Source organism: Mustela erminea, chromosome 5 (assembly GCF_009829155.1).
Source record: "Mustela erminea isolate mMusErm1 chromosome 5, mMusErm1.Pri, whole genome shotgun sequence".
In the NCBI taxonomy this organism is placed as follows: domain Eukaryota; kingdom Metazoa; phylum Chordata; class Mammalia; order Carnivora; family Mustelidae; genus Mustela; species Mustela erminea.
In genome coordinates, this window is record NC_045618.1 from 144,745,745 (window position 1) to 144,766,144 (window position 20,400).

At 58.4% G+C, this 20,400-nt stretch overlaps 1 protein-coding gene across 3 annotated transcripts; it reads left to right on the forward strand.

Annotated features, from left to right (window-relative positions):
* The first annotated feature begins 12,946 nt into the window (after window positions 1-12,946).
* Window positions 12,947-17,803, forward strand: LBHD2 (LBH domain containing 2). 3 transcript variants are annotated; one of them, XM_032341729.1, is made up of 4 exons: window positions 12,947-13,020; window positions 14,756-14,834; window positions 16,294-16,450; window positions 17,451-17,803. In XM_032341729.1, the coding sequence occupies exons 2-4, from the start codon at window positions 14,766-14,768 to the stop codon at window positions 17,543-17,545; spliced, it is 321 nt and encodes a 106-aa protein (XP_032197620.1). In that variant the 5' UTR covers window positions 12,947-13,020; window positions 14,756-14,765; the 3' UTR covers window positions 17,546-17,803. The 3 variants fall into 3 exon arrangements, with proteins under 3 accessions (XP_032197620.1, XP_032197621.1, XP_032197619.1); XM_032341730.1 differs by having other exon boundaries at window positions 12,957-13,020; window positions 14,759-14,834; XM_032341728.1 differs by lacking the exon at window positions 12,947-13,020 and adding an exon at window positions 13,645-13,738.
* The last annotated feature ends 2,597 nt before the right edge of the window (window positions 17,804-20,400 follow it).

The window sequence follows — 20,400 nt, forward strand, 5'->3', positions numbered from 1 at the left end:
CTGAACCTTGCACAGAGAAAGAACCCTGAAGATCTGCAGGGGATCCCCCTGGAGTGAGTATCCAGCAATTTTTCAGCTAGCACTACTATGGGGGAGGGGAGAACTTCTAAAGGCTACAGAAAGAACCATTCAAGAAGATTAGAGAAAACAGTGCCTGGTACTCACACAGATTGGAAATAGTGTTGTTTTCCACCAGCCAGACTGGAAAAATTCATAATTCAACAGCACTGGGTAGAATCCTTAAGAGGGTTGTGCCTTGGATATGGGAATTATCTCTAGACTGAGCACTGCTCCAGACCCACCTAACATCCTATTAAAAAAAAAAAAAGTGTTTTGAAGCAATTTAACCACATCCCAGAACAAAGTGCAACAAATTTTTATAGGAACACAAAAATAGCCAGCACTCAAAAAAAGATAATCACACTATCTGGCATCTAATCAAAGATGACCGGACATTCAAAGAAGCAAGAAAACACAACTCATAGCAAGGAGAGTAATCAGTTTAATAAACCAAACCAGAACTTACACAATGTTAGAATCAGCACAGAAGTTACTATAACCATACTCTGTATGTTAAAAAATAAATAGAATCACAAAAGGCATTTTTTTTAAACCCTAATAGAACTTTTAGGGATGAAAACTACAATTCCTTGAAAACATATGGTATGGGATTAATGGCAAATTAGACATTACATAGGAAAAGTTTAGTGAATGTAAACACATAGCAGTAGAACCTACTTAAAACCGTGAGAAGAACCCAGAAAAATGAACAGCATGTGTGAATTGTGGGACAATATCAAATGGTCCAATGTATGGATAATTGGGGTCCTGAAGGAGAAAAACAAGAAAGGGAAGGGACCCAAAAAAATATTTGGAAAAAATAATGGCTTAAAATTTTCCAAGTTCGATGAAAACTGTAAACTCCTAAATCCAAGAATTTCAATAAACCCCAACCACAAGAAACATGGGGGAAAAACTAAGGTCACATCATAATTGAATTCCTCAAACCCAGTTTAAAAAAAAAGGGGGGGGGGAACAAGCAGAAGAACAAAATAAAGATGACCTCAAATTTCTCTTTTTTAAAATATGTATGTATTTATTTACTTGAGAGACGTACAGAGGAAGAGGGAGAGGCAGAGGGAGTGGGAGGGAGAAACTCAAGCAGACTCGGTGCTTAGCAGAACCTGATATGGGGCTTGACCTCCCAACCCTGAGATCAGAGCCCAAGCTGAAACCCAGACTCAGACGCCCAAGAGCTGTGCCATCCAGGCTCTCCAGATGTCATCAAGTTTCCTATTGGAAATTATGTAAATGATAAGATATTGGAACAGCATCTTTAAAAAAGTATTGAAAGGGGGAAAAAAAAACTCAGCCTAGAATTCTATACCCAGCAAAAATAACTTTCAAGAAAGGAAGGTGAAAATAAAGACTTTTCAGACATAGGAATGCCCACCATGAAGAGCCCAGCACAGTATCTAATTGTCTTTGTTGGGTTGTGTAGACACATTTATGGCTTGGGTGAGTTTCTCCAATTCATTGCTGGGTACCCTCCAAAACTGCCATTTTTTAATGGAACCCAGAGCACAAATGAGCTTTCCAGCAGCTCCGGGCTTTGGTGCAAGTTACCCTGCCACCTGACCCCTAAGGCCCAGCAGACCCTCTGTGGTGAGAGTGAGTGGCAGAGACTCTTGGTGGGGCAAGTCCTAAGAGGAAAATCCCTGTGTATACACACAGGGTTTTAGAGTAAGGCCATGCCAGCTTCCACTGAAAGCTCTTCTCTGGTTCAAAGACAGCTCCTGGCTTGCTGCTGGACCTTAGCAGGGACTTAACACAAAAAAACTATGCAACCCAAGCTGTCCATTACAAAACAGTGTCTTATCCCCTAAATCATAAAGCTGTATGTGCATGAGGCAGGGCATTATAAGATGAGACTGAGCTCACGTAGACCTGGGAGGACAACTAAACTTCATGAGAAAGTAGGTGGCTTAGCTTCCACACTATCTGCTCCTACGGTTTTGCCAACTCTTCTGAACCCACAGCTACACCTTCATGGGAAGGGACATGACCAACCAAAAAAGGATTGAAACAGTGTGGACCTGGGGCACCTGGGTGGCTCAGTGGGTTAAAGCCTCTGCCTTCGGCTCGGGTCATGATCCTGGGGTCCTGGGGTAGAGCCCCACATCGGGCTCTCTGCTCAGCAGGGAGCCTGCTTCCCCCTCTCTCTCTGCCTGCCTCTCTGCCTACTTGTGACACATCTCTCTCTCTCTCTCTCTGTCAAATAAATAAAAAATATCTAAAAAACAACAAAAAAAGTGTGGACCTGATTTAAAGGTTGGTCTGCCCAGGTCTAGCCAGAGGATAGATGGTTGCTGCTTTACAAACACACTCAGAAGAAACCCTGAAAGCCAGTGGTGAAGACAGATTCTCCCAGGAGACAAAACTTCTGTGTTTGTCCACGGGCAGCAGCTAACGGGTTGGCCTGCCAATCAGAGACTTGGAAAAATGAACTTTTTCTGCTTGGAGGGGAAACGCAAGTGGATGTGTCGCTCGGGATGGGCACAAATGTCATGGAACGGCTTCTACTGTGGAGGAGGCTCTTGTGGGTCAGGTGGACAAGGTGACCCATTCGGAGGACATCGGCCTCTTTCCTCCCCCGTCCCAGGGCTTTCTCAATGGGCCTGTGTGCAAGTGACTGACGAGGCTGGGAGGGCGACTACACGGGGGCTCAGCCACAGGGGCTGCCCTCACCAAGGCTGACTTGGCTTCCATGACAGCTGAGTGCCCACCTTGGCAACGTCAGGGCCCCACAGTGAGTTCCTAATATGGTGCCATTCCCCCAGGGGACAGGCGGTTGCCTAGTGGACTGCTGCCATCATGAAAAGGGCAGCGGCTGGCTCTTGCATACTCCGGCTCAGTACTTGCCTTTCCAGCCACATCGCTTCTGCCCGCACCACCATTTGTAGACTTGGAGAATGTCGTATTTATCCATCACCATGGCAATGCAAGCAACACCACCTTAGACTGAAGGCCTCATTTTCTGGTGGAGGAAGCCCAACAGACAGACAGCCCATGCCCGTGAAATTCCCCGGGCTTACCCTGTGCCCTGACACCCCAAAGGAACCGGCTTCAGAGAGTGGCAGAGTGGTCTGAAGAAGGCTAGTTCTGGCGCTGGAAGAGAGTCAATACCCCGGACCCCGCGGTCTGGATTGTGGTGTGTGCCCCGACCTAGAAAGCACCATCTAGCACCATCCCTCCACAGCCCGAATGCGCGGGTCCAGGAGCCATGCAGGGGAGGCGGGAGCCTTCCCTCTCACCATAACACCAAACAACACACTGGAAGAATTTTTGCTTTCCTTCCTGTGACCTTGGGCTGGTGTCCAAGAGAGGAATGCTTTCATCAGGAAACAGTCATGCTTCCAGTGAACGGAGCTGAGCTGCCCCCTGGCCCCCACCAGCTATTTCTGGTCCCTCATGCCATGGAACCAGCAGGCAGAGGAGCAGCAGAGGAGTGGGTCTGGGACATCGAACCCAAGTGTCAGAGAGAATCTGAATGGGTTCTACGCATTGGGCCAGGGCGCGGGATGTCCTGGATTTCCCAGTGGCCCCTGCTGGGACTCTGACGGAGACAGTCATATGTACAGTAATATTCGTTATCAGTTACCTGCCATTAAGTCAGGAAAACCTGAACTTCCAACCCGAGACACACAGATCAATAATGGTCCCTTCACTCATTGAAAAATTACAAATATCCATTCACTCAACCAAGCCAAAGCTGCCGACGACCCGCCACGCGCCAGCACGGCCCTAGATACGGAGGGTGCAGCAGTGGCACAGACGGGCGCCCGGGCGTCCACTCTCGTCCAGGGGCAGACCACAGACCGGAGCTCAGAGGGGTAGGAAGAGAGAATTTCGGAGAGTGGCCAGGGCTTTGAGGAAAGCAGACACGGCAACATGATGGAGAAGGAGAGGGTGCCTGCCTTACAGAAATGGGGGACCCAGGGAGGCCTCTGCCCATCGTGGCTACAGTAGCTAAGATGTGAGCAGGAAGGAGGCAGCCAGGTGAGGCTTTCTAGGCACAGAACGGGAACCGGAGGTGACCAGTGTGAGACGGCAGGGAGGGGTCAGGCCCGGACTTGCACGGGCAGGCCCTGACCGCAACCTTTGGGAGCAGCTCCACTGTCCCTGCCTGTTGCTGCCTGGGTCCTGAAGTCACGGTGATCCGGAGGTGGCTCCTGAGGTTTCCTGCCACCCATGTCTCTGGGCCAGGGCTCTTCTGGAAGCGTTTGTCTTCCTCCTGCTCAGCCTCCCAGCTGACAACGTGGAGGACTTTGAAGGTCAGGGGCATAAGCCGGTACCTGCCAGGATCAGACACAAAGAAAGTAGCCACAGAGACGTGTGTGCATGAAGGAAGCAGGCTGGGAGCCCAGAGAAGGTGGCAGGGAAGGAGCGAGGGAAGGCTGGACAGCCATCTCTCGAGTGGACTGCTGCTTATCTCCTTGGCATCTTGGCGCAGACCGGACTGTGAGTTTGCAAGCCTTGCCCTCCTAATCCCCCCTTGCATGGCCTTGCTTGAGATGCCCCATTGCCCCTAGGAATGTTCCCGGCATCCCAGAGCACTGAAACCAGCAGTGCCCAGCAACTGTCTGTGCAGGCTCGGTGAGAGGACCCGACCAGAAGCAGCAGGCTGACTCTGTGACCCCGAGCTCCTCATCTAAAAGGGACGTGGAGTCCCTGCATTGCAGAGGCTGCAAAACATCAGAGGTCATGACCAAAGCATGCAGTCCCACTGGGCACCTTCTATGCAGAAGTCCCACTGTGTTTACTTACAGAGAGTAGCTGCTGCCGGTGACGATGCTGGAAGGTGAGACGAGGTGGTGATCGAAACAGCCCATGCCACCTCCTCCCGCCCTGCTGGCGCCCTGCCTGGCAGTCTCCCCCAAGCACCTTCCCAAAGGCGGGCTCTGACCACATCTCTCCTGCTCAGAGCCTCCCGTGACTCCTCACTCCCGAAGTGGGGCCCTCTGGAGCCTCTGATCTAGGATTTCTGCTCCAGAACCTACAGCAGTGGGGAGGGAACCACGCACCGCCTGGAAGGAGCACCTGTGCCGCTGGACCGAGGAGTCAGGGAGGAGGCACCCAGAGCGCGTGTGTGTCGGGGGCAGCTGTGGGGGGGACAGCAAGGCTTTGCAGGAAAACCTGAAAACCATCGAAGTGTTCTGTGCACGATGCTTGGCCGACCAACCCACTGAGGACTGGGGAGGCAGGGACAGGAACGGCCTGTCTCAGAAGAGCAAACCGAGGCTTGGGGTGTGCCCTCCTCCGCTGCTTCGCGCCCGGGGAGCCAGCAGGATCGGGGTGCCGGGTCCCACCTTCAAGCCAGCTCAGCCTCCAGACCTTGAACCCCGCAGGCGGGGCTGGGAAAGGGCTGTCCGCCCCCACCTGCCGCCCCCACCCATGCCGTTTGGCTCCATGCCGTTTGGCTCCGGCCTGTCCCCGGCGCCATCACAGCTTTGCCCCAGGCGCACAGAGGTTTCCTGTGGGACAGGCAGAGCCCAGCCCGAAGATCGCAGTCACCGGGAGGCTGCGGGGGGATGGGCAGGGTCTGAGCCATCCGAGGGCTTACACAGCACCCCCAGCCTCCGGTGGTCCGCAGGGATTCAACGTCCCGTCCTGGGGCGAGGGGAGAGCCATGGCTGCAGGACTCGCCTGAGGCCCCTAGTCTTGGAAGCAGGAGGGGCCGGGAACCCAGGGAACCCAGAGTCCGGGCTCGGCTCTGCGCAGGGAGCCCTGGGGCAAGCCGCGTCCCCTCCGCGTCTGTGTCTGAGCCCGTAGCTGTCCCCAGGGCTGCGGGGACGCTGCAGAGCCAACCGGATAGGCCGCGTCCCAGCTGCGGAGTGGCCCCTGTTAAGAGCGGGCACCGCGAGAGGTGCCCCACCTCCTCGCGCCCGGTTCCCCAGAGCACCAGCCCAGCGCGGGGGTCAGCTGCAGGTCTCCTCTGCTCCTTGCCAATCCCAGCCTTGCTTGGCGCTCAGCTCTGCGGCCTGGGCAGGTTTCTCAGTCCCTCCGCTCCATTGTCTCCACCACAGAATGGGATAATACTATACCCTTCGTCCAGGCTTCCCATGATGCAATGAGCTAGGCAAAGCTCCCAGGTGGGGCCTGGCACACAGGAAGTGCTATGCAAGAATTAGGGCTAGAATTACGTTAAGTCACTCCAGAGCACCCCTGCACTAGGCAAACGTCTGTGTGCATTAAAGGGGCATCTACTCCAAACTTCATACGGGTTACACAAAGGTGGCTCATGGTGAGCACTGCTCATTTACCAAGGCTTCCTGGAGAAGGATCTGTCACCACCTTTGTGAACAGGAGCTGCGGCTTGGTGGGGTGGTGAGTCCTGGGATCTCCCAGGATGGCCAGCTGGGTCCTACCCCTTGCTCCTGGCAGTGGGTAGACCTCTGAAGGCCCTAATATATGAGAACCCCACCCCCACCCCACCCCCAGGTGTATCCCGCTCAGCCTCGGCTTCTGGGAATGGGTTGGGGTGAAGAAGCTGGAGGGCTGGTGACAGCACTGTCCCCAGGGGTGGGTGGGCCCAGAGTGGGATGGGGCCAGCGCTCTGCTGGCAGGACACAGGTTGCAGGTGGGATGACATCCGCCCTAGCGGCCTTTGTGAGCAGCACAACCTTGGACAGCTCTCTTCCCTGCAGTCTGGGTCAACTCTGCCCTGGGACCAGCCTCAAGTCCCGCCGGCAGCCGCACCCTCACCTGCCCTAGCACTAGTCCCCACACTTGGGCTGCCTCTCTCCAAGGTCACCTGTACTTCAGGCCAGAAACCAGGCCTCCTCTCTGGCCACCCCTACAGATCTTGATGGGTCCGCGGGGTCCCCCAGACCTGGTGGAGCTGAACCTGAGCCCCCCTGCTCCTTTTGCCTGTGAGTGGCGTTCCCTGTGTGGGGGACCAGCGGGGGCCCTAGCCTGTGGAATGGGGAACAAGCCCCTCCCTCCCCCAGTGCGCAGGGTGCCTGCTTTGGGGGACAGCTTTGCCTCCCATTCTCCCGCTGACCCACTCTCTGGAGCCCCAGTTTGTCCCCCATGTGCCAGGGGTAGAGGCTGCGGGCTGAGGTGCTGAGTGGGGAAGGAACATCAACCTGATCCCCTCAGGCTCCCAAGACCTGGAATCTGCACCCACCCCCGCAGGGAGGAAGGGAGGGCGTGAGGCTTGGAGAAACTGAGACCAGGAGACTGACTCTGAGCCACCTGGTCTGAGCAGAGAGCAGGGCATCCGGCAGCGTCGGTCCGAGGGGAGCGAGGCCCCCAAGGGGACCATCCACACGCTGTCTTTCCCTCATTCGTGAGGAGTGGGACGTGGGGAATGGGGCATAGGAATGGGCGCCCCCAGGCTCTCGGTCCGTGCATGGCTTCCCCCTTACCCACCACTGCGGGGCCCTGAACACTCAGTGGTCTGTCTCCCAGGCTGGGAAGGGTGCTGGAATGAAGCCTCGTGGCCTGCCAGGAATGCCCAGCCCAGACCCCTGGAGCCCCCCAGCGATGGGCCTGGCGTCCCTTGTGACATCCTGCCTCATTCACCCCGACCCCCTCATATGCCCCATGTCAGTCCCGCACAGTACTGGTCAAGGGAGGGCCGTTCAGACCCAGAGGACAGGCCTGGGTCCTCCTCCTGTCCCTACGCCAGCCTCCCAGAAAGGACAGATTTCTCCCACCCCCGGGGATCGCCACCCCACCCTTGTCCAAGGGCCTTGTCCACAGGCCTGTGGTGGTGGCTGATGGCAATGCTGGGGCCTCCTGGGTCCCACAGACCCTGGGAAGGGTGCTTTGGACTGTGCCCACACACCTGCTCACCCTCGCTCCCTGGGACTGCCTCTGTTGGTGTGATTCTCTTATCATGGCATTTTTAAAACCCTGAAATCTGGGGCGCCTGGGTGGCTCCGTCGTTAAGCATCTGCCTTCAGCTCAGGTCGAGACCCCAGGGTCTTGGTATCAAGCCCCGCCTTGGGTTCCCTGCTCAGTGGGAAGCCTGCTTGTCCCTCTCCCACTCCCCCTGCTTGTGTTCCCTGCTCCATCAAATAAATAAATAAAATCTCAAAAAGGTAAAACTCTGAAGTCTGAGTATTTGCATTAGAGAGAAACATCCTGAAGGAAGACTGAAGATTTAGTGTTGGTGCCGGACGGGGGGAGTGTTACTAAGAAGAGACAGTCGGTAGAGACGGCTGGAGCTTTTCTCCAGCCAGACCTTTCCTGAGCCATCCGTCCGTTCATCCCTTAGCCGGTGCTCCCCTCGCCTGGGGTAAGTTAGGTAGGACCCTTAGGACCAAGGGCACAGAGGCTCAGTCCCGGACCTGCTCTCACAGACGGTCCGCCGCCCGGAGTCTGGGCCGTTTTACCCGAGAAGGGCCGCAAGAGGGCGCACAGAGCAACCGTTCCGGGACCAGAACCAGGATTCCGCCCACCCTGAGTACCTCCAGCCCCCGCAGCGGCCCTCGCCCCCGCTCAGGCTTGGGAGGGTGTGTGTGCTAAGCGGGTGGCTAAAGGGATAATTCCAGTCTCGCCGCGGCCATCAGCGCTGGCACATGAGAGGTGCTTACTCTTCTCCTAGTCCGCTCTCTCCTCCTAGGACGTGGGGAGGGACTACAGGTCCGGAAAGGGGCAGAGGCTGGGCGCGGCCAGGATACAAAGCTTCCTTTGCCTCCAGATCTGTCCCTCTCCTGTGTGGCCGGGTCCGTGGTGGAGGCCAGGCAGGAGGGGGAGAAGGACCACTGGAGGCTGGAGGAGAAGATGGGCCCCAGGACCGACACTGCGGGTCCGACATGGGCCTCCTGCCCTGTCTTTAAAGATACTCCCTGTCCCCAGCCTGCTGCCCGCCCCCCCACGGCCTTTGCCTCAAGGGCCTCCAGCCCTCCCAGAGAAGCCTGTTAGCAGCAGTCCCCAGGAGCCGCGAGGCCCCTGTCGGCTAACACCTTGGCTGATAACCAACGCCCTAGGTGACAGCCAGCACCCTCATTAACACGTAGGAAGAGCAATTCCTGCCCCACATGGAAAGTGGCCTTTGGGGGGGTTGGGTGGTGTAGATGGGAGCATTCATGACTCGAGGGTATCTGGGCAGAGGGGCCGTCCGCTTGCAGCCACAGCATCGCACGGGTCTTGCCGGTGACTCTACGGCAGGCCCCCGCGCTTCTGGTCCCTGGTTCAGGTGCTCTTCCGTGGAGAAGTACTTGTTGTGTAACTTGCTTAGAACTTAGCTGACAGGGTACTTACCCGCCTCAAACCCTCCCAGAGCCTCCTGTCGCCATCAGGGACCCAACGCTTAGCCGGGGGTTCCTAGCCTTCCATGACCTCTGCTGACCTCATTTTCCGGCCTTATTCCTCTTTACACCCACATCATCGGCTCCCCCAAACCGCAGTCTCCGTGGCCGGATCAGGCCTCTGCCAATTCTGCTGCGATGTCCTCTCCTGGTCCTTCTCCTGGGAAACTCATGCACAGACGTCTGATGGTCCTATGGCCAGACGATGGAGGCACCAAGGTTTAAACACAACATACATTCTCTGACCTGTCTCTTCTTTTTGGACCATCAGAGTATGAATTCATCAGACCATGAATTTGGGTGGAATCTTGTCCATCTCTATGGTCCTAGAACCCAGCACTACGTTGAGTAATACATGTTTAATATTTATGGTTTTTTAAAAGATTTTATTTATTCATTCAACAGAGAGGGAGAGTACAATCAGGGAGAGCAGCATGCAGATTGGGAGGGGGAAGCAGGCTCCCTGCTGAGCCAGGAGCCGGATGTGGGGCTGGATCCCAGGACCCTAAGTCGAAGGCAGCCTCTTAACTAACTGAGCCATCCAGGTGTCCCTAATATTTATGTTTTTTAAAAGATTTTATCTGGGGGCGCCTGGGTGGCTCAGTGGGTTAAAGCCTCAGCCTTCGGCTCGGGTCATGATCCCAGAGTCCTGGGATGGAGCTCCACATCGGGCTCTCTGCTCAGCAGGGAGCCTGCTTCCTCCTCTCTCTCTCTGCCTGCCTCTTTGTCTACTTGTGATCTCTGTCTGCCAAATAAATAAATAAAATCTTAAAAAAAATTTTATTTACTTGAAAGAGAGAGAGATTACAAGTAGGCAGAGCAGCAGGCGGGGTGGGGGGGAGCAGGCTCCCCGCTGAGCAGAGAGCCCGATGCAGGACTCAATCCCAGGACCCTGAGAACATGACCTGAGCTGAAGGCAGAGGCTTAACCCACTGAGCCACGCAGGCACCCCTAATATTAATACTTATTGGGACACCTGGGTGGTTCTATCGGTTAAGCCTCTGCCTTCGGCTCAGGTCATGATCCCAGGGTCCTGGGATCAGGCCCCACATCGGGCTCCCAGCTGAGTGGGGAGTCTGCTTCTCTCTCTGCCTCTCCCTCCCCTTCTGCTTCTGCTCCGTCTCAAATAAATAAGTAAGCTCTTAAAAATATTGATATTTATTATTGAATGTTTATGAGTGAATGCGTGACAGCATGGCGAGAAGATGGGTGCGTGAGTGAATGACTGACAAGGTGGGTGGTAGAGAGAAGTCAGAAAGGTTAACGGTTGTTCGTGTGTGTGGGCAGCAGCGGATACAGGAGCAACGGATGAATGCAGGGGAGAATGGTGGACGGGTGAGACACCAGACGAGCGCACCGTGGGTAGGGGATGAAGGCTGGGTGGAGAGGTGAATTAATGGGAGAGAGGATGCAGTGGTAGACGGTGTGTGTGTGATGCGGGTGGGTGTGTAAATGATGGTTGGGTAGGCATGGAAGCATGGTCGCGGGAGGTGCTGGATAGATGGGAGACGGTGAATGGCGGATACATTGATGTGAGCAGTAATTGGTGAAGTGATGGGCAGATAACCAGACTAGGCTGGTAGATGGAGAGTGGACGATGCGGACACTCAATTGACAGACTAACGGACCGGACAGAATCTGCAGATAGAGGAGGAATTGCAAGTAATAGGTGGTGCACAGTGGATGCTTGGTGGGTGGATGAACCACGGAGCATGGGTGGGTGGCGGGTAAATAGTAAGTGGGTGATTGCGATGGATCTTTTCATAGAGAATGATGGGTAAATGGCAGATAAATGGGAGTGGAGGTGGGACTGAGGGATGGACCGTGAATGCTGGGGCTGAATGGGGCATGAATGGAGGAACAGACGGCAAATGAGTGGTTGCCAGGTCAGCAGATAGTGGTTTGTGTGCTGTGGGAGCGTAGATGGAAAGTTGGTGATGAGCAGACAATGAGTGCGTGATTCTGGATGGATGATTAGGGGAAGAATGGGTGATCATTAAACGACAGACGGCTCCATCATGGAAAATGGAAGCAAGGTGGAATGGTGAGGGAGAAGGTGGTGGAGAGATGGTGGGTGGATGGTGGGCGGTGAGTGGTGTACGGCAAATGCACGGTTTAGTGCACAGGTGAAGATCGTCCACGGCGAGCGGATAGTGAACGGACGACGAGTGGCGTTGCGTGTTGAACGGACAGTGAACAATGGGTGGGAGCTGATGCACGGATGGTAAGTGGAGGGTCATGGATGGATTGTAATGGCGGATGGATTTCATGGATGGATTGTAATGGCGGATGGATTATGGCGGATGCATGGTCACTGTTCTCTCCACTCTGTCTCCAGCACCTGGAACAAGAGTTGGCGCACAGAAGGCACTCAGTAAGGCATTCCAGAATGGATGATAGTAGATGCATAGTAGATGATACCTGAGTGGATTTTGAATGAAGAGTGAATGGTGGCTGGTTGATGCATAGAGGATATCGTGAGGTGGACAATGAGCGGCTAGATATGTGGTGAACAGGGACAAGAGTTGGGTGGATGGTAGATGGCTAGTGAGTGGATGGGTGACGGGTTGCAGTTCGTAGAAATATCAATGGAGGAGAGAGGGTGATTGATTGGTAACTGAATTGTAGATGGGAAGAATTGCGGCTGATTGGACCAATGGAGTCGAGTGGAGGGGTAGTGGATAAGTCCAGATAAATGGGTAGTAGAGAGATGACTGATTAATGACAACCGGGCGTATGGTGGATGGATAAATGGAGGGTAGACGAATAGTTGTTCAGTACTGACTGAAAGCTGTTAGGCAGGGAATGATGGGTGGGTAGGTGGTGAGTGGACACACAGTGAATGAATGTTGGACTGATGGGTATTTTCCCGGTGTATCCGTGCTCAGCAGGTAGTGGGTGTGGTTGACGAATGGATAGATGCACGGCTGAGCTGAATACTGGTGGAATGGTGGGCGGTGGTTGGGGTTGGATGGTTAACGAATGTGGGATGGTGGCTGGATGGTGGCTGGTTGGTGGAAGATACGTGAGGTGGTGCTTAGTGGAGGGTGGTTGGCTGAGTGAATGCCGAACGGTGGACTATGGATGTTGGCTAGAAGCCGGATGTTCGAGAAGGATGGGGGTGCTAGAGGCTGGATGGAGGAAGGACGGAATTACGTGGATCAGAGGCTATGCACCGCGTTCTCCGCCCTCAGGTCTGTCCACCGGCTGTCCCAGGACTTCAGTGTTCCTTTTTGGGAATGGGACTGGGGGCGAAGAGGAGCGGGAAGCAGGGCAGTCACACACACCCCACCCCAGTGGCCATCCCACTTGTTTCCCTTCTCTTCACTCCTTCAAACTGGACGGTGTCTTCTTCCCCTGTCTCTGGCCCCACTGACTTCTGACCACCCCTCACCCCGCATCCCAGACCCCCGCCGCCCGCAATTCCTGAACCTCAAACCTGAGGCTTGCGGTCTCAAGTGACAGGGGTCCGGTTCTGGCGGCTGCGGTTTTGTCAAAGGGAGGATGCGCCCGGGGCGCGCGACCGGGGAGCTGGGGCTGGGAGCGCGGGAGGGCCCCGCGGCCAGAGTGTCATGGGGGCCGGCGCGCGAGTGTGGGCGGAGAGCACCGGGGAGGGCGGGCGGCAGCCGGGGAGGGCGAACCCGGGCTGCCAGCTCCGAGCGGCGCCTGGCGACTCGGCGCGAGCATCCAGCGCGGGAGGGTGAGTGTGAGCGAGGCTCAGCGGGCGCCCCCTCCCCACCCTCGTCCCTGCCCTCGCCCCCGGTGCGCCCCGGCTCCGCGGGGCTGGGCGGGGGGGAAGGCGGGGGGAGTTTGGGGGTTCCGAGTCGGAGCTCCCTCGGGAGAGAGGAGGCGGCGGGGGCCGCGCTCAGCTCCTGGCTGCTGGACGCCGGGCTCTGGGCGAGCGCAGTGCGCCTGGGGACTGTGCGCCTGGGGACCGCACCTGGCCTGCCGCACCTGGGCGCCGGCGGAGGTGCGGGCGCGGGGGTGGCGGGTGGCGGGAGTCCCTGATGGGCGAGAGCTGCGGCTGCCGCTGGCCCTGGCGGCGCGGGACAGCGGGGAAGCAGCCCTTAGAGACTTGCTGGCTGGCTGGCTGCCTAGCCCCTGGCTGGGCCCAAGGCGACAGTTGTGTCATTTGTCTTTCTCAAGCCCTCTGTCTCTTCGTCTCTCTTCCTCTGTCTGTATGGTCCCTCTGGCTCTGTTTCCCTCTTCTCTCCCCAGCCCTGTCACCTCTGCCTTATCTCTGTGGCTAGCTGGTTTGTCTGCCTTCCCTCTGGGGTTTTTCTCCAATCTAAGTCCGGTCTCTTGGTCTCTCTCCTGGCTGCCCTGGGCTCTAGCTGAGATTCTGAGTTCTGATATGGGATTCCAGAAGGGGCACATATGGAAGGACTGATGTGGGAGCATCAGCTCAGAGAGAGAGGGTAGGGCCTGGCTCTCTCGGGCTCTGGGATTGGGTGGAGGCACATGGCTCCCTCCCAGCCTTCCCTGGGTCTCAGTGGGACCCGAACCAAACGGAGCTGGGCGTTGGGTGAAAGAAAGCTCATATCCCAGAATAGCAACCCTCGCCCTTTGCTGGGTGCCCGCAGGACCACCTCCCCCACAACCAGCAAGGCTTCACAGGCACTCGATCCCCCAGCTTGCTGCTGTCCCTCTGCCCAGCCCCCTCCCAGCACTCCTGCCCCTTGCCTGGGGCCCCCGGCGGCCTCCCAGCCAGACCCCACCCCCACTTCTGCCTCTGGCCAAGTACAGGTGGAGAGTCGGAGGCTGGTGCTTAGGAGGCCACCAGGGCTTCTCTTCCCAGAGCCCTTGCTGGGCTGTCCCTGGCTGGGCTCCCTTGCCCTTGTGCTGGCCCGAGTGGGCATGGCCAAGTGCAGAAAGGATGCTGGTTTCCCTTTGGCTGTGGGTATCGAGTGCCCGGCCCCAACTGGGGCCACTCTTGTCCACTCTTGGAGAGGACCTGGCCACCTTTGCCTCTGGCTGACTTGAACCTGACTCCAGGGGCTCCCAGCCTCCTGGCTCAGAAACCTGTTTGGGTCCCCCGATCTCTGTGTCCTCGCCTAGCTGTTCCCTGTCCCAGAACATCCTCTCTCCTCCCCACTGGCCTGGCAGCCTCCTGCTCAGCCATCAGGCTTCAGATCAGAGGGCCCTCTTCAAAGAAACCTTCATGGGTCTCAAGGCTTAGTCAGCTTCTGCTCCACTCCTGTCCCCTGCAACACTGGGCACGCTGCATGGTGCCCGTCCAGGGTCCCCTCTGATGGTGGGCTTGGACAGGGAGCAGTGGCGCAGGAATGTCAGCTGAAGCAGGGGCAGGGGGCCAGGGTGGGGTGGGCGCAGGCTAGAGTGGTCTCACAGGAGGAGAGTGGACTCCAGTATCCGTCCCCTGGCAGACACCTTGTTTCTCCCCTGCCCACAACCCCCGTCTTCACGCACCTCGACAGCAGCAACAACATGACTGCCCCCCAGCCAGCCATGCCCGAGCTAAGCCCAGCGGAGGAGGCCGGAGGCCCAGCGGGAAAGGTATGCAGTTGGGGCCCTGGGGTCTGCCAGCCACGGGGGACAGGAGAAAGTCAGCCTCAAGCCCTGGCCTGTGATTTGAGGCATGCCTCAGTTTACCCATCCGTGTGAGCGAGGCAGATGCTCCTCCCTAGAAGTCTGCTGTATAAAGCAACTGGCGGCCGAGCCTCCCTGACTTCCTCGGCACCACTCCTGGACCTCGAGGACCCTCGGGATTGTTCCCCAAAGTGGTCTGCTCCCTGGTGGGTGAGGCAATGCCACAGTCCCCCACCCTGGTCCCCTAGTTTTCAGGGGCTGTGTTGATGCATCCAGAAAGTGAAGTCCCTACATGAGGGGTTCAGTCTTGGTGTCCTGCATTCTAGAGGCGGGACAGTGTCATTGCTGGCACTGCTGGCGGCTGGTGGGGCTAGAGAAGGGGACCAGCCCAGAGTCACACGGGGGCCAGCCTCCCAGGCGGGACAGATGGACACCAAGCCTCAGACCTCCAAGCGCCGCTGGCGGGACCTCCCTCGTTCCAGTGGCACACCCTGGGCCGAGGAGCGCCCAGGCTGGGAGTCAGTGGGGCCTTCGCAGAGGAGGGCCGGGTGGAGAAGCGCAGGTGGGGAAGGGTGCCAGAGGCCGTGCCGGCAGGAGGAGCCGGGTGGTCCCGTCGCTGGGGCGGGGTAGGCAGGCCCCTGAGCTGCCGATTGCAAGGCAGTCCCAGCCTCGTGAGGGAACCCTGCGGTTCTTGGCGAAAATGCCGATTCCTGCCCCCCACCCAGAGGGCCCAGGAAGGTGCATTTCAACCCATGTTCAGATGGTTCTGCTGTGGTGGTTCTGAGCCACTTAGCCAAGTTCCCGCAGCGGTGGGCCCGCCTTTCCTCAAGGCACTCCTTGAGCGGAGGGACGCAGGACATCAGCTGCTGTGGCCTCAGCCGGAGGGCCGTGCGGGAGCGCTGGCCACGCGGGCCTCTCCCTCCGGAGGCCTTGAATGGGAGGCGGGGATGCAGAGGGGACCAGGAGGGCTTGGGGAGGCAGCCCCCGCACACTCTTGTGGGCACCGAACAATGAGCCCAGAGCGAGCCCAGAGAGCCTCCGGTTGCCATGGTAACAGCTTCCCAGCTCCTCGGCGCTGGGGAGGAGACCAAAGGCCCCTCTAGGAAGACCCTAGGAAGGGGCCACAGGGGATGCGGGAGGCGGCTCCAGCGCACAGAAGCCCTGGGCTCGCTCACCGGGTGGCCTCGGCCTCTCTGGCCTCAGGCTCCTGTCTGTGAAATGGACCTAAGGCCTGAGTGCAGATGGATCCTTTGGTGCCCCAGGTGCTGAGTGCTCGGTCCCCCCACGTGGTGGGATGGGGGAGGGGTTGGCACACCCACGTCACGCGCACGCGCACACGTGAAGCTCCCAGTAAACAAAGTGCAGGGCAGGTGTGGGGTGTAGGAGCGAGCAGGGAGCCCCTGACCGCTGCCCACCCTCCCTGCAGGCTTTGGCAGGTGCCCGGGAGAAGGGCCCCCAGCTGGGCCCAAGGCTGCCCTCAATTGTGGTGGAGTCCCCCGAGGCGGGCTCTGTGGAGAGCGGGGAGCTGCGCTGGCCGCCAGAGGGCGCCCTGAGGGGGTCAGCCCAGACCCAGGGCGCAGCTGGTGAGTGAGGGGCTGCCTGCGGCGCGGGTCGGGGGGAGCTACCCCTCCAGTCTGTGCACATCATGGCCCCCCTTGCCTGAGCTTCTGCGGGGGCACCTGGGAGCCTCGTGGCCTTGACCCTCTCTTTGTCCAATGCCCCCTCCCACGTGCACACGAGGACCCCACCTGCTGCGGTGGACCCCAGGCCCAGCAGAGAAAGGCACGCATTTGGGGTCTGTTGGACACAGGACCCTGGGCTCCTCCCAATTCCAGCTCCTCTCCTCTCCCACCTGATTCATGCCTGGGGGGCAGGTGTGCATTCAGAGGGCCTGGGAAAGGTGAGGGGGTGGGTGCTGGGCAGGCCCGGCCTGGGTGCCCAGGAGGTGGGGAGACGAGCCGTCCTAGTGACAGGCACCCGTGCTGGCCACCAGTGCCTGATTAAAGGCCAAGAGGCTGCCAGAGCCAAGGAAGCTTCCAGAAGGAGTAGGATGTGTGGGGAGGAGAGGGGTCTTCCAGGGCCCAGGTGTGAGGCATAGGAGAGACGGCAGGCTGGCCAGTGTGAGCCTCTGTGGAGGGCACTGGGGGGCAAGCTGTGCCCTGGGAAGTCTGTCTCCTGAAGAGGAAATGAATTTGGCCTCCGCTGGGGCTGCCTAGCCCCTACCTGCCCTCCCCCACTTCTCAGACGTCAGCCCCCAGCAGCTGAGGCCCAGAAGGGGCCTGTCTAGGCCATAACCCCCGCCTTTCCCCAAAGCCCCCTCAGTCTCTGTCAGCTTCCGTCTAGGGCCCAGAGCGGCACCAGGGACCACCCCTTGGGTAACCACTGGAACTTGGGCTCTGGGTGGGGGGAGGGTAGTGTCTCCAGATTGGCCCCGGACTTGCCTTCAATCTGCCACCTTATCGCTCTGGCCCCAGGGGAGGAAGGGCTCCTGCTCCCAGAGCCGGGCCTTGCCTGCCCCCCCTTTCCTTGCCAGCCTGTCGGAAATGCAGCCGCAGCAACATGGAGGCCTTTATGTTTCTGCAGCCTCCTCACTGAGGGAAGCACCCGGGAAGGCCCCGGAAGACGCCAGCAGCAAGCATGCCAGCTGCAAGGACCAGGCCCCCCAGGGCCCCCAGTAAGGGGGCAGGACATGGCCTGATTTTGCTGTGCAGGGCTGGGGTGGGGGGCACCCAGCAAACCCTGCTGGCTGACACCTGGGAGGGCCTCGGTCCCTGGGTGGCTGGGCTGATGCTTGGAGAGGGGACAGGACAGCCACCACCTCCTGCCTCCTGGGGTCTGGCCAGGACCACCGCCTGCCCTCTCCCGTCTGCAGCTCGGGATCTGGATCACACCCTACCTGTCCTGAGGTTTGAAGCAGAAATAAAGGCCCTTCCTGGTGGCTGGCGGGCACATTTGCTAGGGCCCTGAGGGGCTGGGAACAGTTTGGGTTTTACTATGGCATTCCAGACAAGGGCCTTGACTCGGAGCCCAGGGTGACCAGGCCAAAGTGCCAAGTGAGTGACTCAGGTGTTTCTACACTGGGGGTGGGGTAGCTGGTGGGGCCGTTTGCTCCTGTGGACTTTGCTCCTCTGGCTCCCCCAGCCTTGGGCCTTCTGCTTTGCTCAGCCTCAGCCAGGACCACCTAAGGCAGGACAAGCTTCCTCCAGGTGGCCCTCCCCCTCTCCTTGGGGCCTCCAGCTCTGGCTGGACCCTGAGGGCAAGATTCCTTCCTCTTATAACCCTCCTCACTGGGAGTCTAGGGCACAGGAGTGGCCCATAGGATGGGGGTCCTATTCCAGGCTGGGGCTCCTCAAGTCCTTGCAAAAGTCCCACTTCGCAGATGAACACACTGACATGTGAAGAGGCACCCACGGCTCGTCCCGGCCCCAGCTGTGATGGGGTCCCTGGGACGGGGCGGGGAGGCACCTCTTCCTGCCCACGTGAGTGTCCTCTCCCTCCAAGGGGTCCAGCGATATTGCCTCTTGGCCGTGTCTCTCTGCGCAAGGGGAGCCCTCCTGGCTAGTTGGGGTTAGCATGGGTGGGGGGCAGAAACCCAATCACTGCTGGAGCCCAGGTGTGCTGGCCTCCCTCCCAGTCTCCCTTTATGGTCCTCTGCCCTTGGCTAGCCTGACCCAGGGCAGAGAAAGCCTGGCAGGAGGCAGCCCCGCATAAATGTTAAGCTCAATGAAGTCCTCGGGCTCAGGCCGGGTGGGACAGGGCCCTGGTGAGCTCGGAGGGGCAGCTGGGAGACGCAAGCCCCTCTCTTCTTTCCTGGAGGCCTTGCTCACCTCAAGGATGAATAAGGCATTCCTCCAGCACGCCTTCCTTCTAAAAATAACCCAGCCCCCAGTGCAGGAGAGGTGAAGGCGGAGGTGAGGACGTTTGCCTGTTTTAATTTTAACCCCGTGGCCCCATGAGCCACTCCGCAGTCCCAGATGTCTCCGTGGTCCCCCCCCCAGGTCTCCAGCTTAGGAGAGGTGTTGGACAGTCCCTCCAAGTCCTTCTTGCCCTCCGCCTCCAGCCCTCCTATGGTTCCGCGGGGACATGGGGGGGCAGACATTTCACAGGACGCATGCCGGGGCTTGCTGACCGACAAACGGGTCGTGGGGTGAGGGACTTGGGCAAACAGGGGTGATTTGCATATTCTTGGTGCAGCAGGTGGGGTGGGCCAGGGTCTCATTTACTGAGATTTCTTCGGAGCCCCTCCCCGGTACAGTGTTAAACTCATTTGTATACGACTGTCCCAAGGTCCCACCGCTGACAAATCGCTGAGCTGGGACAGAATCCAGGTCCCCTTCAGAGCCCGGTCTGAGTGGTACCCACAATACCACACCGAAGCCCACCATCTACCAGGGCAGGCCTTGAGAGGAGGTGACCCATTATTGGAGGCCCCAGGAACCTGCAGTATCCAGTGAGTCCAGGGTGGGGGAGTCAGGCCCACTGAGGCAGTCTAGTGGGGGCAGGGCTCGGCATGTCCGCCCCTCCAAGCGCAGGCCCCCAGCCTGCAGGACACAGCCCCTTAAAGACCGGTCCCCAGCCCACCGACCTTCACTCAGAAGAGCTGGTTCCGGCAGAGCGGGAGGGGGCGGTACCAGAAGTGGATGCCCCGCCCATATGCATGAGGCCCCGCCCCCAAGGCAGTGGTGGGAGGGTGCGGGGTGGGGGTGGGGGTGGGGGAAGGGCCTTGGGAATCATCCAGAGGCCCCATTCCGGAATGGGTTGGGGTCATTGCCTAGTGCAGGTCGGAGATAGGTCCCCTCAACTTTGCAATATCGGTCTTGGAGAGACACCGTCCCCTGCCCCGACCCAAAGCTGGTTCGGAGCAGAGGACCCAGCCCAGGCTTCCTGCTCTCTGCCCCGTCTGTTTGGTCCTGGCTGCGGTGTGGGTGACATCTGCCGCCTCTGGCATCTGCATTCGGGGTGTGACAGCCTGGCTTCCCCGGAACCACGGGCACAAGCAAGCGTCTGGGGGTGAGAGTCCTTCTCCCTGCCCTCTCCCACGTGGGAGCAGGTTCTCTGCTGCCGTGGACACATGTCCCCAACAGCTGCATTTTTTTTTTTTTTTTTTTAATGGAGACAAGGCTGGGACTTTTCTACAGGGATTTTACTGAGGCAATTGGGGAACCACAGCGTGGAGATGGGATGAAAGAACCAGCACAGCCTCCTGCTGAAAAGTGGGCCCAGGCTGGCAACGGGTGTGGGATGGAGCTGGGAGCTGGGGAGAGGCCCAGGCGCAACTGCCCAGGCCCTGGGTGCTGCCAGTTTTCCGGGGACCCCTCTCTTGAGAGGAGGTGACCCTAATGTGCCCTGTGAAGTAGAGACCAGGAAGGCCTCGCCCTATGGGAAGACCCCAGTCCTCAGAGGCAGGACTGGCGTCCTGGCCTCTGTCTCACCAGCTTTGTGGGCCGCGGGCAGGTTCCTACGCCTCTGAGCCCGTGTTCCAGGGCAACGAGGGTGGAGGTGTTCACTCCACAGAGGCCCTGGGACTGCCAAA

What these genes read in the sequence shown, in the direction of transcription:
- LBHD2 (XM_032341728.1), top strand. Translation starts at nt 13,698, where the DNA reads ATGGAAGGACTGATGTGGGAGCATCAGCTCAGAGAGAGAGG. An exon ending in CATCAGCTCAGAGAGAGAGG is followed by an intron (nt 13,739 to 14,755) that starts GTAGGGCCTGGC and finishes GCACCTCGACAG; the next exon opens with CAGCAACAACATGACTGCCC. An exon ending in CCAGACCCAGGGCGCAGCTG is followed by an intron (nt 16,451 to 17,450) that starts GTGAGTGAGGGG and finishes ATGTTTCTGCAG; the next exon opens with CCTCCTCACTGAGGGAAGCA.